The 15,694-nt window shown below is 43.9% G+C and overlaps 1 protein-coding gene across 10 annotated transcripts in view; it reads left to right on the top strand.

Moving 5' to 3' along the window:
• The window catches only part of PRDM2 (PR/SET domain 2), a 119,311-nt gene that overhangs the window by 61,881 nt on the left and 41,736 nt on the right, over window positions 1–15,694 (top strand). For 8 of the 10 annotated variants that reach the window (XR_003610189.2, XM_028108447.2, XM_028108440.2 and 5 more), the window contains one exon: window positions 11,625–11,735. The exons of 1 other annotated variant lie outside the window; for it this stretch is intronic. Coding sequence is in view for 8 of the 9 variants with exons in the window: in XM_028108447.2 (XP_027964248.1) it covers window positions 11,625–11,735 (111 nt within the window). In the remaining variant the exon portion in view is untranslated. Of the gene's footprint in view, window positions 1–8,032; window positions 8,092–11,624; window positions 11,736–15,694 lie in introns of all 10 variants that reach the window. One more of the 10 variants, XM_028108448.2, reaches the window with a different exon arrangement.

The following is a 15,694-nucleotide window of genomic DNA, read 5'->3' as shown; positions in this document are numbered from 1 at the left end:
GGTTTGGTGACACAAAGTGAATTAAGTATAGATTGAAAATTAGGTAAGAGTTAAGATGGTCTGTGGGTCTGCAACTAGATACACATCGTGGCCTTAGAGAACTCATGGGCTGGAGACCTGCTTCTCTCTTAAAAGCTGTCTTATCGTCTGTCTCTTCTTTAGGATATCTATGTTCTTAGTATTAAATAAATATAAACAACTTTTGAAAAAAAAAAGCTGTCTTGTTTTACTCGTTACTCAAACTAGGGACACCTGTGGTTAAGTGGATTGGTGGATTAGATAACTCCTGGAATTTGATTTGTCGCTTGTGCCTGGGCAGAAGTAAACATGTTTGACTGTTTGCTTGTTGCCCAAATGAAGGGTTTGCTGTTTCCTTCTTCTGTCTTACCTCTATGTGGTCCAAACCACTCGTGACTGCCGTACTGTTGGGACCAAATTTTGTGGGTTGACATTTTGGATGAATTTTGGGTACGTTTTCTTAGACATTAAATTATCAGGCAGCCCTGAAAGTAACTGTGTGGGAGCAGTTTCCGTGCTGCACATGACAGATTAGAAAATCTGTCATTTTACATCTTTCTGGATATGCAGTCAGGAAAAAACAAAAATGTGAAAGAGTCGTTTTCTTGCAGGTTACCAGGGAAGCTGACGGTATCAGTTTTAAGGAAACAAATGTCCTGATTTTCTGTGCAGCATTTTTATTGAGCAGTCTAAGGAGTGGAGTCTTTTTGGGGGTCACACAGGTGTACCCCTCAATATGCATGTTTGCATGAACTTAGAGCTGGACTCTGTGATGACACAGAGGTCCATGAGCCTCCAAGTGTGGTTATGTCTCTTTGTGACTACCGGGGGAGAGGGGTCTTAGGGGTAGCCAGATTTTCAAAGGGTGTCTAAGGTTTCTTTCCCAAAAGATTAAGAACCATTGAGTGAACTGTTAATGTTTAGAAGCAATAAAATCAGTAGGTTACAGATTAAAAAAAACACTGAAATGTACTCACAGCTTCTGTTAGAGCATTACTGTATATTGATGGGTGCATTAGTGAGTGTTTGAAGCACTCAGTTAAACTTCTGTCCTCATTGGACTCGTACATTTCCATAGTGATACCTGGGTGGGATCGTGTGAATCACTGGAGAACAAATGAACAAAACAAATGGATGAATTCGGAATTGTTAGTGGAAGCAGAATGTCATTGTCTTCATAAGAAGGAACATATGCTGACAAGTGAGACTTGTAGGCGTGGGGTTTCTGTAGTTTGTTTTGTAGAGTCTACTGTGGGTAATCCTTACAATTGATTCCATTGATTCCATCTGTGTCAGGCACTGTGCAGAGTTCTTTTTTGTGCATTATCTGACTTACTCCTCCTGATGACAGTATCAGGTAGTTGTCACTAGTGTGTATTACAGCTCGTTCCTGTCTGCCTTAACCAGGATCATTTCTCCTTAATCAGATCATGGCCTAAGGCTGCACGGTGTAGTTGCAGTTTTGTGAATTTCAGTTTTTGTGGGTTTGTGCCTTTCGAGAACCCGTTTTATCCCGAGTACCACCCCAACACACCGGGGAGGGACAGAGTCTCATTTAAGTTGGGGTCAGCTCTTTGCAGGAAAGATGTATGACTTTGGGGGCACAGGAACCTTTTGGGAGCAGGTGAAATGGGTGACTGGAGTGAGAGGGAGACCCTTCTCCAGCCTCGGGCACTGGCCTAGGAGGCAGCTGTTGAAAATCCTAGTGCTTGGTGAGCCCTCGCACCAGGCTTCTTTGCTCCTTGGGGGGCGTGATTTTATCCCTATGTTGACGAAAGAGAGAAGCATCAACTCGAGAGAATGTGGCATAATCCTGGGAGACCAGCACTGAGAAGATTTGGTGTTTCTGAAAGGCTGCCATGTCGGTGCTTGGGGTTCCGTGGCTTCCGTGCCTCGGGAGGGTCCCCGCTGTGCACGTGTCCTTGCTGCACCTGGCTGGCTGGAGGTTTACTTCGTCCCCTCCCCTGTCTCTCTCTCTCTCCCTTCCCTCCCTCTCCCCACCTCCTTGGCCTTCCCTCTTCCTGCTTTCTTCCTCCCTCCTTTCCCCTCCCTCGTTTTTATTTTTAATGAGATTCAGAGTCTCTTGAACATCTTTTCCATTCAACATTTGCTTCTTGTTGACATTAGGTAGGGCCCTTCTGCAAAGGGACTTAACTTTTCACAAAGCTGGACGTAACTTCAGTTTTAAGTTCCTTTGGGGCAGACATCTTTGTGGTTTTATATATATATGTCTAAATGTGTGTGTGTGTGTGTGTGTGTGTGTGTGTGTGTGTATGTACATATATTCATTCCCTGTAGCTCTTAATAAAGTGTCTTGTAGATAATAAGCATCCAAGAAAAATCAAAATACTTCTGCTTCACCATGGTTCCAGAAACTTTACAAAAGTATTTAGAGGGGAAAAATTCTTACCTTGCAAGAATTGAGCTTGAGCTAAATTTGAACAGTAGTGTGATAGAGGCTAGTGCATCTGAGTGTGAGATGTATTGTCAAATAGGCTAGTTAGTATGATTTTGTTCTTGGGTGCAGATCTTAAAGGAAAAAATCTCGAATTTAAGTATAAGTTGTGACTTAAAAAATAATTACTCTCTGAGGAGAATACATTTTAGTTCCTTCTCTACTTGAGTCTGAAAGACAGCATTTTGAGTTATCAGAGTGGGCAAATTTGTGCTGGTCTGTGTGCATGCATAAGCCCCCAGAGGTCCAGGCCCTTCCCTGGTGGAGCGGTGATGTGTCCGTTCATAAGTTCTGATAGAGGCATGTCTGCAGGTGTGGAGGAGGCCAGAGGACGGCTGAGGTCTTGGAAGAAGAGAATGAGATTGCTTAGCAGTAGTGATGTATTAACAGTCTTAAAAATTATACTGGAATAAAAGTGTCCCACGGTAGATCCAAGTGATGCGTAGTTTAGTATCTCTGTAGATTATTTTATTTTTATAACCTGTTTCTTAAACCTCTATCAGAACATGGCATATCAATTTCACATTTTTAGGAGAAGCAAAAGGAAAGCCAGGAAACAATACTCTGATGATGGTCACGGTTGACTGCCAACACGCTGACCCTTCGCTTATAGCTGGGAGGCACTCAGCAGGGTTATTTAGGTTAGATTTTTGATTTAAGTAATGAGGGGGATACAATAACCAAGTGCAGTGAAACAAGAAAAAGAATACGAGGTGTGTGGCTACTCAAAAGGAGGAGGGAAGTTGACTTTTTGTTGGAAGTCACATGATGCACAGGATAACAAGTTGAAGAGGGCCTGCTGAACAGAGAAGGTCAGCGGCGGTAATTTGAGTGCTTGAGCAGTGTCGGCTGCTCAGGAACGTCTCTTCTATTCTACACCCCCTTTAAATGTGTGTCTGTTGTGAATTTTGATGTTTTTTTTTTTTGGACACTCAGACTAGGTGTACAAGTAGGAGACAGAAGAGAAGCACCTCAATACTTTCTGCTGTGTAGGCAAAGTAGACCACTGAGACCTTTTCCAAATTCTACTGTTATAAAATTGCATATGTTCATCTCAACCAATAGTGGCCGTTTTCAGTTGCCTCATTAATTTTGCCTTTGTCAGGCATTTCTTTCAAAAATAATGTATTCATTAGGTTTTTTCCATACTGTAGCCAAATGTTCATCTAGAAAAATGAGAAAAAATGAACACATAAACAGGTATCATACCTTCCTTAGTGATATGGCTTGACCACTGTTCCCTCTGAGCATTTCTGTAAACAAATGTAGATAATGATTTTAAGTGTTGTAATGGTGTCTTCTCTCAGATTTGTATCTAGATTTCACTTCCTGAATATTTTTAAATCTAAATTTCACAGTTAATTCATCAGGATAGAGTATCGTAAAATTTATCATAAATGACTTTACTTTCAGCTGAGGATAACCAATTCTCGAGGGTGTGGCCGTGTGCTCTGTTTCAGGGGGTTGCCAGGCGCCGGCCACACACCCCTCCCTACTCAGCTCCCAGTCCCTGTTTGTTTGGCCTCCGGGGACTGACTCTTAAACTGGAGTTAATGTAGTTGCCAACTCAGTGTTTTATATGCAAGGTTTTCAGACTTTAGATACATTTCCCCCCCCTGTAAAAGAAAAGCTACTGAAGATCCCTGAGAAGAATCCTAGAAATGAAAATAATTATAAAGTAGAACAGGCTGGCAGCTTGTTTGAGTTTCAGAGGTAGGTAGGTAGTCTGTAAAATCATTTTGCTCATGCCACAAGACTTCGAGGTTCCAAAGAGTAAAAGGAAATGTAGTGCTTTCTCAATTTGAATTTATTAAAGTTTATTTGGGGAGCCTTCTCTGGTATTTGGAATTATCTAGTCAAAGCCACTAAAAGCCTTTTTTTAGAGAAATTAAAAAGTCCCTTCAGATGTGATCCTTGCTGTTCCTCCCCTGAGCTTGGCATGTGGAAGAGTTGTGGGCCAGACCCTCCACAGGGGCAAAGGCTGTGCCCCACCCCCGCGTGCGACGCAAGCATCCCAGGAATTTACACTGGGATCTGCGGCTCTGAAAAATCCAGAACTTTTCCATTGTTTCTGTTGGAAGCAAAGCCTAGAGTCCTGTTTTAATACTATGAGCAACTTAAACCCACAGAGGTTTTATTTTTATAATTTGTCTCCAGGATTACAGACGGCTCTCTTGGCTAGTCTGACTACAGAAAAGGGTTGAAATTATGCCCAAACTGCTTAACAGAATTTTTTTTTACTGTCAGGTACATTTTCAAGTTGTTTTAAGTGTAAAATAAATGTATAGAAAATGTATAGCATATTACTTTCATGAAAACCAGTTGCTGCACGGCCTCTTGCTGCTTCAAAATGTTCTCTCCCAAACACTGTGGAGAGCCGGGGCTAGGCTCCGAGTGGCTCGTCTTCCCCCGGTGTCACCTTGGGCAGCCGTAACGGCCACTCTGACCATCTGATGAACACACCCCGTCCCATGTGCGGCTGGGCTGACCTTTGCCGGAGCCTTTCTGGCCATGGTTTCGGAGGCTCTGCTCTCGCCTCGGTCTTGCTGCCCAGTTCCCGCTTGCCCTGACTGTGACTTCTGCTGACTTCACCGAGTCATTAGCTTCCGGTTTTCTTTCCTAAGCATACATTAAAATTTTTGAAATGGACTCTTAATTCCTTGTGGAAAACTTACTTCCATATATGTTTCCAGCCTCTTTTCCTCCATCAGCACCAACTGCAGAATGTTAACCACCCCCAGCTAGAAAACTGCTGGCGGTCTGACTCTGCTCCCTGTACCAGCTCCTGCAGAACACCTCGGTCATCATTCTTTCAGCCCACGACTTGGCTGTCATCCACCGATGCCCCTTCCTCACTACCTGGTCTGTTAGAGATTGTGTGCGTGCGTGTGTGCCTGTATGTGTGTTTTAATCCTATGAAGAAGTCATTTAACAAGAACTTTATGCTTTTTAACATTTTTTAATTTATTTTTTTATTTTCTTAAGTCAGCTTCACGCCCAGCGTGGGGCTTGAACTCACAACCCTGAGATGAGAGTCATGTGCCCTACCGACTGAGCCAGCCAGGTGCCCCTGAACTTTATGCTTTTCTCCCAGCCAAGCTTTTCGCCTTGCCTGTGGAACTCGGACTTCCCTCTAAAGCTGGTGTTCTGAGTGCTGCTGTCAGGGCCGTGCCAGCCTGCTGTCCTTGCCTTTCACAAATTTGAAAAGCTCTGTTACTGACTTTATGTTTTTATGATAAATTTCTCAAACTTGCCTGCAGTGCAGATGGCACCATTAATTATCTTTTTTAAGAGTGAGAGAATTAGGGCCCAGAAAGTGTCACTCACAGCAAGGCCTCTAGAACACAGTGGACAGAATAGTGAATTGGATGGGAATGAAAGTCCCAGTTTTGCTACCAACTTGCTGAGAGATTTTAGACAACTCCTATAATGAGATAAAGCTTCAAGAGGCGTGTTTGTGGAGTTTCGGGAGCAGATAAGACCACCTTTGAGGCTCTTTCTGCTTCAAATCCTAGGTTTTTCTCTCTTCCCTTTTAACATAGCCCATTATTCCCGTGTCCCATGTCTGTTCTGTTCTCTTAAGATGTGTGCCCTCGGCTTAGCCTTTCTTCGGCCTTGTACGAAAGCCTCCAGTCTTCAGATTTCCTGTGAGGGACCCTCTCAGCTGAGGGCAGGGAGAAGAGGAAGATCCTGATCCTGCGAAAGACTGGTCACAAAAGGAGGAGATGGTAGATGGTGGTGTCACAAGGCTGGGGAGAGGAATCTTAGGAATGTCAGACCTATGAAACTGTCAGACACAGAGGGAAAACCTGGGGGCAAATGAAGCCTAAAGAAATGTGGGGTTTTGTAGTCATGAGATCAGAGGTAACCTTGCAAAGTGGGGCTCCACTTTGTAGAGAAGGGGGAGTGGATGGAGGTGCAGTGGACAGAGGCACAGTTGCCAAGATGAAGGGCTCAGCGAGAGGTGAGGCGCTGGAGGCGGCAGGCACAGCCCGTCCTTTGCGGGGGAGTCCTTCCGGGGGGGTCCTTCGGGGGTTCCTTTGGGGGAGTCTGGAGGCTCCCGTTCAGGGCAGCTCATGTTCTCGATGACCTTTCATGGTAAGAGCTCGGAGATGGCGTCTCATCTGGTGTGGAATCAACTGTGTATCTGAGTAAGGTGGTGAAGTCCCCTACACAAAGATGAGGTAGACCTGCTTCTGTGCGCCAGTACTGAATTCTGATTTTATAGCTAGGAGTTGGGTAGCTCCCCAGTGAGGAGGCGGTGCACGTAGAGTTACATCGGGTTCTAAATTTAATTCAGTTAAATCACGAAATGCGTGAGCCTTCACTGTTGTGATGAATTTTTAATGTAACTTGAGCACGCCTTCTAGAATTTTGTGTTTTCTCTGAAGCCTGCACATTTTTAAGTGAAACATTATTCTCTAGAATTTGCTAGTGTTTGACCAGTTTTAATAGATAGTAGAACACCGTCCAGACCTAGGTTAAGTTTTTTATGTGATGCTTCAGGCAATTTTGATTATGCAACTTGCATCCCAGGCACCAGAGGTATAATGCTAGACATTATCTATAAAGAGTAGTCATTATGACTGTTGGACTTCTCTATAATGGTAGCTATTTCACTAGAAAACCCAGTTTTATTGATACTATTTAATGGTGAATCATATTTGCTTAGATTGAGGTTCTGTGCCTCAGTTGATTGATTAGTGTTGACTGGTGTTTCTGGTAACACTGAAATGGAAAAAAAAATTTGCACTCTAACTTGATTCTTGTTTCCTATAAATGCAGTGGACGTCTCTACCACTTTTCTTTCATTTGCCCTTGAAACCAAGTGAGACAACGCATAGAAAGTGTTTTGTTGAGTTTCCGACTGTTGGTTTTGGCCCAGGTCATGATCTCAGGGTTGTGGGATTGAGCCTCTAGTGGGGCCCCACGCTCAGCAGGGAGTCCGCTTGGATTCTCTCCCTCTCCCTCCACTCCTTCCCTGCTCATGCGCATGCGCTCTCTCATAAATAAAATCTTTTAAAAACAAATTGCATTGTACAGAATATGATACTTTTCTTGTGTCATTACTGGTCTTAAGAAATGCAGTAGCAAGAACACCTTTAGCAGCAGCATCCTTGCGGGTTCATTCTGGCTGTAGAGCTAATTTAGTTGCATGACCCTGGGCAGATGACTTCACGTCTCTGGTCCTTGGGTATCTGTAAGATGAGAGGCGTGGATGGGGACGTCGGGGTCTTCCAGCAGAAGGTGGTAAGAGCATCTGTTTTGCAGCGCAGGCGTGGCACGGGCCTGAGAGTAAGTATACCGAGTGGGTCCTCCTGTCAGCGGCTGAGAACACAGTTAAAGATGAATTTTTTTAATTTTTATTTTTGTGTGTGTGAGAACCTTGATGTAGAAGGTAACTGTTCTTTTCCTTCTGTTTCATTCAGTTTTCTTCATAACTGTGTGTGTATTTCTTTTCCTTATATACATGAAGTTTGTCCTGTCTTCCATTATGTTCTTTGTTGGCGTATCCATTTCACTTTCCTTGTGTTTCATTCCTGTATCTTTCTTGTTTAGACCAAGTGGAGCACGCAGCTGGCAGTAGCTTCTATGTAGGACCCTTCAGGAACCTGATGGTAAGTGCACACGTGTACTTACCAGGCTCCCAGCGGGCTCTGCCGGCCGGACCCATTCCCGAGGCCCCTCCTGCCTCACAGTCGCGAACAAGTCCCCACGCCCCTTTGTAAGAGTCCTTAGAGGTTGTTTTGGTTATAAGCTTGTTTTTGTCTTCTCTTTTAGTTTGATTACAAATAGAACAGAAACCAAGTATCAGGAAAAGAAATTTACTTATTTACGGAAATGTAGCAGGTTCCCCCACCTGTTACTCTGTTTACCACAGTATTTGGTTTTGTGAGTGACACCAAGCATGCGTAAGTGTGAGTCGGGACACCCGGGCCCTAATTTCTGTTCTCTCGTAGGCTCATTATTAGTCCCGCTGGGGCCTTGGCCTTCGTTTTCCTCTCAAAATAGCAGGTAGGACAGGTGGTTTCCATAGCCCCTTCATCTCTAGGCTTCGGTCCTAATGGAAAGTAACTCAGCTGTTACATGGTTCTGATTAAGATTGTGAGGATCATTTCATGTGTCTGGTAATCTCAGTCTCATGAATGAATGATAATTAGATTCATGATAGACTCATTTCCACGATAAACTAAGTCTGTCAGTGTTCACCAGAGGTACTTGGGAGTACATTTAATTGTTCTGTTCTTTAATTTTTACAAGTGGTTTATTAGTGGGATTCAAAAACTTTTAAAATTCTTAAATATATAGACTGCAGAGCCCCATTTTATCTTTCGTGCCCTCTATTGTATTGGTTCAGCCCAGTGGTTCTTAACCTGGGGAGGCCTCCCACCCCCACCCCGGACATTCGGCCGTGTCTGGAGACTTTGGCTTGTCACAGTTAAAAGTGGTGGTGCTACTGGCATCTAGTGGGTGGAGGTCAGGGATGCTGCTGAACGTCCTCCAGCTCATCGGACAGGCCCAGAACAGAGAAGATCATTTGCGGGACGCCCAGGCAGCCTGTGGCCCTCTCAGTAGGATGCACGGGTCCCTACTTCAAGTGGTTTCTCTTCATAGGGAATCAAGGTTTCCTGGTCTTGTTTTTTTAAAGAGGGCACCTGGAGGTGGGGGGGGAGGGGGTTATGCACTTCTCACCGATTAGGTTTGGAGAGGCCAAAAGTAGACATTGACGTTCAGTATCAGCTAGATGTTTTAATATTCTTTTAGGCCGGGAATAAAACTTAAAAGTAGTACTTTTTTGCCTTTTAGATAGTTGTGTGATTTCAGTCTGAATATGTATTAGTGAATGGTATTTTTAAAGTTGTGCTGTTTTATTATAATATATATCTAGGAACTTCACTTATTTAATACTCTGTTTATATATATGGCCAGTTTTTTGTATGACCTGCTAACCAGCTTTGTATGGCACTTGAGAGGCTGCAGAAAATCTTTGAATTGCTTTTGTAAGGGATTGTATTACAATAAATTGACATCTGTTTTTCTATTAAATTTCTCAGTGTGACTTGTTTTAATGTATGTAAGATGCGTAACAGGCAAAGTGTACGCTATACCTCCATTTTTACTTATTTCAAAAGCTCAGACCTCTACAAAGTAGAAAGTAAGAGGTGAGAAAGGGTCATTCCTTGGGCTGTTTGGGGTACATGAGGTGGTACATGATGTCTTACAACACTTTTGTGTTTGTGATCCAGGGAAAAACTTTCCTGGATATAACTTTTGAATTAAGCATCCTGGAGCCCAGGAGTCCTTACATGGTCCTCAGCAGACATGGACTGCAGCGTTAGGGCGACTCTGTTAGTTGCCCGTAATCCTTTCCTACTTGCACCAGTGATCGGATAGGGACTGGGCATCACACAGAGGGAAGGGCATCTGTCGTCGTGAGGATAAGAGAACTGGCTGGAAGTAGATGGAATCCAGACGTCCTGAAGCACAGCTGGGTTCCTCAAGAACCTTGTCATCATCAGATTTAGGTTTAGTGCCCTTCAGTTGACAAAGGGAGAAGGAATTGCAAGAGGAAGTTGCTTCTTCCACTGTGAAAAGGTGTTTTCAGGTCCTTGCCCTTTACAGAGGGGATTGGTTTATAATCCTTCCACCTGCAGGCTCTTGGCCTCTCTTCTTACCAGCAGGTGGTTCCAGTGAAGTGCCTGCTTGGGTCCTGAGTTCCATTTTAGATGCCTTTGGAAATGAGGGATGGACGTGTTATCGGGAAGTTATTTGAGCGAACTCTTAATAACATCATGGCAGAAGGCATCAAAGCATCTCCCCCCCCCCCGCCCACGGACAGAAGACTGAGGAACTTAAAATAGTATTTTAGAATTTGCCTAAGACCGACAAATGGCCGATTATTGAGTATTTTGTATTTTCCCCCCCTTGTTTCATCTCTTAATTATTTGTCAAAATCTGGTGGCGCTTTTTTTAGGATTAGTATTTGCCTCGTATTATAATCGATGTTTCCATTTTTAACCGTGATGAACTTCTCAATGTTACTTGTGTGTCTCTCACCTCATTTTCATGTGTTGTCTCTGTTTTCGTTGCTCCTCTGTAGTGATGCTCTGTTACAGAGAATACCATTTTCCAGGAGCACTGAGTGGTTTCTAGTTTGTCAAGAGGCTTGTTCTGAAAGAGAAAGGACAGCTCTGCGAGGCACGATGGGGAGAGCATTGCAGGAGGAGAAGAAAGAAGTGTTCGGGGAGGATGAGGAGGGAACCTGCTCTGAATCTGAAAACTGAACGAGAGCTACCAGGAAAAAGAAAGTTGGAATTAAAAAAAAAAAATAGAAAAGAAGGGCCACAAATTCTGGTTAAATCCCAAAGAGACTCAGCTTCCAGACCTTCAGTATTAGTACTTTTCTAGAGAATGGCTTATCCACATTGAATATCTTGGTGACCTGAGCTCCTTGTTCCAGCTTGTCAGAAACGCATTGCATTTTAGTCTTACCTTCTGAACTGTGGGATTGGCTGGAATGCAGTTAGTGTGTCCTGAATTCCATTCTTCCAGTTGTTAATGAAATCCTGAATTGTACTGGACCTGGAGTCGAGTCCCTGGGGACCCTCAGAATTCATGCGGGCTTGACAGTGAATTACTCGTAATTACTCTGCATTTGATATTTGAGCCACTGCGCATATGCATCCTTTGCAATTCAGCGGAGCCTGCTTCTGGTGTTTTGCTTTGACAGTTATGGATAAGCATGTCTTAACTAAAAGGGACCCAAGTTACACCGTCTTTTTTTCCCCAGTGTGCTTCTTACAAACAGTCAGACTTTGCCAGTCCTTATTACTTGTGTGGTATTGAAACTCGGTGTTAGTTGTCTCTCTCATTTTCCTCTGACATCAGTATTTTTAACTTCTCTAGAATAGATGAGCTGTTAGTTTGATAGGGGAACTAACGCCCAAGAATACAGGGTTTATGGGTTTCTTTTTCTCTAACATGACTCAAAAGTATTCTTACTCATTGTCTGTTTCTTTCTTAACTGATATGATAATTGCCTAGAAATCTACAGTTTGCTGTCATTGGATTAGTAATTGTCTGTTTCAAGAATTCAGGGTAATAGTGAGTGAGTGAGTAAGTTAGTAAATAAATACATGTTGTGTTTTAGGGAAGAAAAAATCCCAGGAAAGTAAAAACAAAGCAAACAAAACCGAAGACCTACAGCTGAAGACAAGCGAGCCAGATTCTGCTTGTGCAAAGATGAGAGATTCTGCGGAAGGTAAGCTTGGAGGTTGGACTTGTATGATTTGGGTATGTATCACCAGTTACTGTAAATCTCCTTGGGATGCCCTTTTGAGACTTCACCCCAAAACTGGAAAGGGTTAACAGCAAATGACTACCGGAATTTAATACAGTGAACTGAGCCTTCCACATCTCACCTCCCCTTAAAAAGTATTATTAAAGACCTTCTTTGTTAAAAACGAAATTATTCCCTGGTTAAAATGAAATGAAACGTACTCTATGATTATATTTATAAATACTTTATAAAGTTCAGAACCATCAAAACAAATCTCTGGTGATAGAAGTCAGACTGGCAGGGACTTGAGAAGGCTTCTCGGACACTGGCACTAGTCCATCAGCGAGCTGTGTGGGGGGTACAGCAGTGTATTTACTCTGTAAATGTTTTATCTAGCTATATACTTAACGATTTATATACTCAACATTGTTAGGTTTTGCACTTCAGTTAAAAATTTACTTGAAATATCAAACACCTTTGATTTTATATATCAGCATGAAAAGTGTGCAGAGTGAAGAGTGGTTTTTTTATTTATTTATTTATTTATTTATTTATTTATTTATTTATTATTTGACAGAGAGATACAGCGAGAGAGGGAGCACAAGCAGGGGGAGTGGGAGAGGGAGAAGCAGGCCTCCCGCTGAGCAGGGAGCCCGATGTGGGGCTTGATCCCAGGACCCTGGGATCAGGACCTGAGCCGAAGGCAGACGGTTAACGACTGAGCCACCCAGGTGCCCCAAGAGTGGTTGTTTTTTTTTTTTTTTTAAGATTTTATTTATTAGAGAGAGAGAGAGAGAGAGGGAGCATGATCAGGGGCAGGGGCAGAGGGAGAAGCAGACTCCCCGCTGAGCCAGGGACTCCACCGTGGGGCTGGATCCTAGGACCCTGGGATCATGCCCCTTGTATTTTGTTAGAAATTAAATTTCTATTTTATTTCCTCGTGTTACTCCACTCCAGATTTTCTTCTTTATCATCCCTTCTAAGGTTTGATATTCTAAGGCCCTCCATGATGTGAGAGTTCAGAGAGAGGCATGGATTGAAAGTTCATCAGAAAGGCAGATTGCTCTGTGCTCCTTGTAGTTGAATGACCATATTGAGACCGTTGATAATAGAAACGAGGGAGGCGTGCATCAGTTCGTTATGTGGCAAATATATGCAGAGACTGGAGCTTTCTAAGAATTGTTTGTAGTGACCTAAACAGGCAGATTTCAAAATAGAGGCTTGTGACTCTTTCAAGAAACATTTGTAGAGGAAAAAAAAAAAACCCAACAGAATATTTTGGATGCCTTCTAAAAAAGGGCGAAAGATTGATGTGATCTGAAGAGAAACCCCAGAGTCTTTGGATGCCTTTTATAAACCACTTTATTAGCACTGTTTGCAGTGATGACATTCATAAAGGATTATAATTTCCTGTGGCATTTTATGAATCAAGAACAGACAGTTTGATTTCCTAGAGCCTTATAAAACTGAGTTCTGTATGCTGATACCAGATTGGCCAATGAAGACTCTTGTTTGAACAACAGCACAAATACTAAAGAACCTCAGTGCCTTTAGTGGCAGAATTAAAAAGGAAAATCTAACAGCCCTCTCTCTCCCCTTCAGTAATTGAAGTCAAGTTATTTATTCCTGATATAACATCAGGTCCTAGGAAGAAAAGTACCTAATATTTATCTGTTTGTGGAGTACCTGATCAAAGTGTGATTGGTTCCTTACAGGCCAGTTGTCGGCTTCTCCTGAATGTTCGGCATTGTCCTCAGCAAGTGGTCTGTGTACTGAGCAAAACAGTCCGGACCCTTCCTTGTGTTCCCCAAACCTTCCTTTATTTTTAAAACTCAACAGACCTCATCGAGTGTGTGGATACACGTCGGTGTGGACCTTACTAGTTAATTAATAGAGCTCTGAGTGTTTTGTTCCATATTACTTTGGGCAGTTTTAAGTCTGGGATTGTTTACCGGTCACAGGGAAAGAAAATCTTTTTTTCCCCCCACAGTAACAGAAGCCACAGATTTTGGCTAAACATAGACTCTAAAATTTCTAAGCCTTCGAGATGTTCTTTTCATTTTCTGTTGTCTCATTTTGACTTTTTTAGCAAGCTGGGTCTTTGTTGAAAATGTATTTGGAAAGGGAGTTAGCTTCTGCCACCATCAAGTGACTGGTGTCCCAGTCTGTGGAGAACTCGTGGGATTAATGAGGTTTGTCTTAGGGGAGAGAAGGCTGGTCTGTGGGGGGAGAGGGAGTGGACAGACAGGTAAAAGTGAAGCCAGCGGGCCGGGACTGAGCAGGCGGGCTTGCCACGAGTACCTGCTGTTTGCAGAGCTGGGAATGGTTGGCCTTTTTAGCCCGTCCTCCCCACATCCAGGTGGTCACTGGGTCTGCTGACAGGTCTCTTCTCTTGACAGTGTGCCCACTCTTCTTTGTGTCCGTTGCTTCCTTCCCTTCCCATCCATCCTCTCCCTCCTAATACCCCGGCCTTAGCACTCCTGCCTCCAGGGCTGTCCTCCCAGTCCCGGAAGCTACATCGCGGCCAAATCTCCCAAACGGCACTCTCCTGCTCTAAAATACCTTAATGGAGCCCCACTTGCCCCCAGGTAAGTCCAGACTGATGTCTAGCGTCATACATGTTTTGATTCCTCCTGCTTGCTTTTCCTTTTCTGTCCTTGACCTTCAGGTTCAGCCTGCTCAGTCCTTTCTCTAAGAAGCCTTCCTTCCCTGATGAACAAAGTCGTTATTAGATGTTTCTCCCGAATCCTTCCGTAGCAACCTGTACTTCCCCAAAGCGTGGTCATTAATTCAGGACGGTCTTGTTGCTGCTTACTGGTACGTGGCCCCCGTTAAAAGTGAAGCTCTGCCAGGCCGAGGATCTTGACAGTCCTGTTCACGTAGTACTGGCATATAGTAAGTATTGGCCCAGTGAATGCAGAGCCGGAAGTCCGGGTAGCTCTGCTTCCTTTACAGAGCCTTTCCTAATGCATGTTTCATTTTCTTAAAAGGGGCCTAATTCAGCAGGGACTCAGGTGGTACTGTAGAGAAAGCAGCGCCATGGATCATCCCTGTGAGCATTAAATGGGCTTGTGACAGTGCCTGTCTTAGAGTCCCTTGCTGTCCCTGTGATTCTTTCCAGCCACTTCTCCACTTCTCTGCTTTCCATGATAGCTTCACTCTAGCCTCCCTGTCTCCCTGCTCCGTCCATTCTCTTAGGAACTCCATTAGGCATTTGTCCGCACTGCTCTGCTCAAACTGTTGTCAGCACCAGCACACCTCCACCTTGGTAAATCGGACGTTTAGCCCCCTGTCCTCCCTTAGCCAACCCATTCATAGTTCCGGACACAGCTCATCGCTCCCTCCTTTTGAAACTTTCTTTACTCTTCTTGGCTCTCCAGATAACCTCACTGGCCATGCTTCTGACCTGTAAGTCCTGGAGTCATCTGGGGGACCGTCTGCCCGCCTCTTTTCTGTCTGCATTCATTCTCCAGGGGGCCTCTTGCAGTCCTGTGCTCCAAATACCACTTCTGGTTTGAGGACTTGTACGGTCTGGGCTCAGCCTCTTTGTTGAACTTGAGTCCTGTAGAACAAATGACTTCATATCTTTACTCAGGTGTCTGTGTGTCCAAAGTAACTCTTGATCCCCCCTCAACACACACACTCACCGGGGGCGGGGCGGGGGGGGAGCTCAGACCTACTTTCCCCTCAGTCTTTGAGTAAATAGTATTATTACGTTTGCTGTGGAATCGTCCTTGACTCCTCGCTCTCTCCCCCTCTCTCCTGCCCACCACAGCCAGTCAGCAATCTTGTCAGCGTTTTATCTTCAAAACATACCCAGTGTCTGACCACTTACCAGCACCTCTCCCTGCCTCCATCCTTGTCCACCTAGAGTTTTCCTTTTTTCAGTCCCTCCCCACCCCAGCCTTTCTGACTTCTTGCTGTTTTTTGAACACATCTAA

The sequence above is a fragment of the Eumetopias jubatus genome, unplaced genomic scaffold (genome assembly GCF_037043125.1).
Source record: "Eumetopias jubatus isolate StellerSeaLion01/CBP00866 unplaced genomic scaffold, mEumJub1_p1.0 scaffold_4, whole genome shotgun sequence".
NCBI classification, from domain to species: domain Eukaryota; kingdom Metazoa; phylum Chordata; class Mammalia; order Carnivora; family Otariidae; genus Eumetopias; species Eumetopias jubatus.
This window is presented reverse-complemented; position numbering and strand designations above follow the sequence as displayed.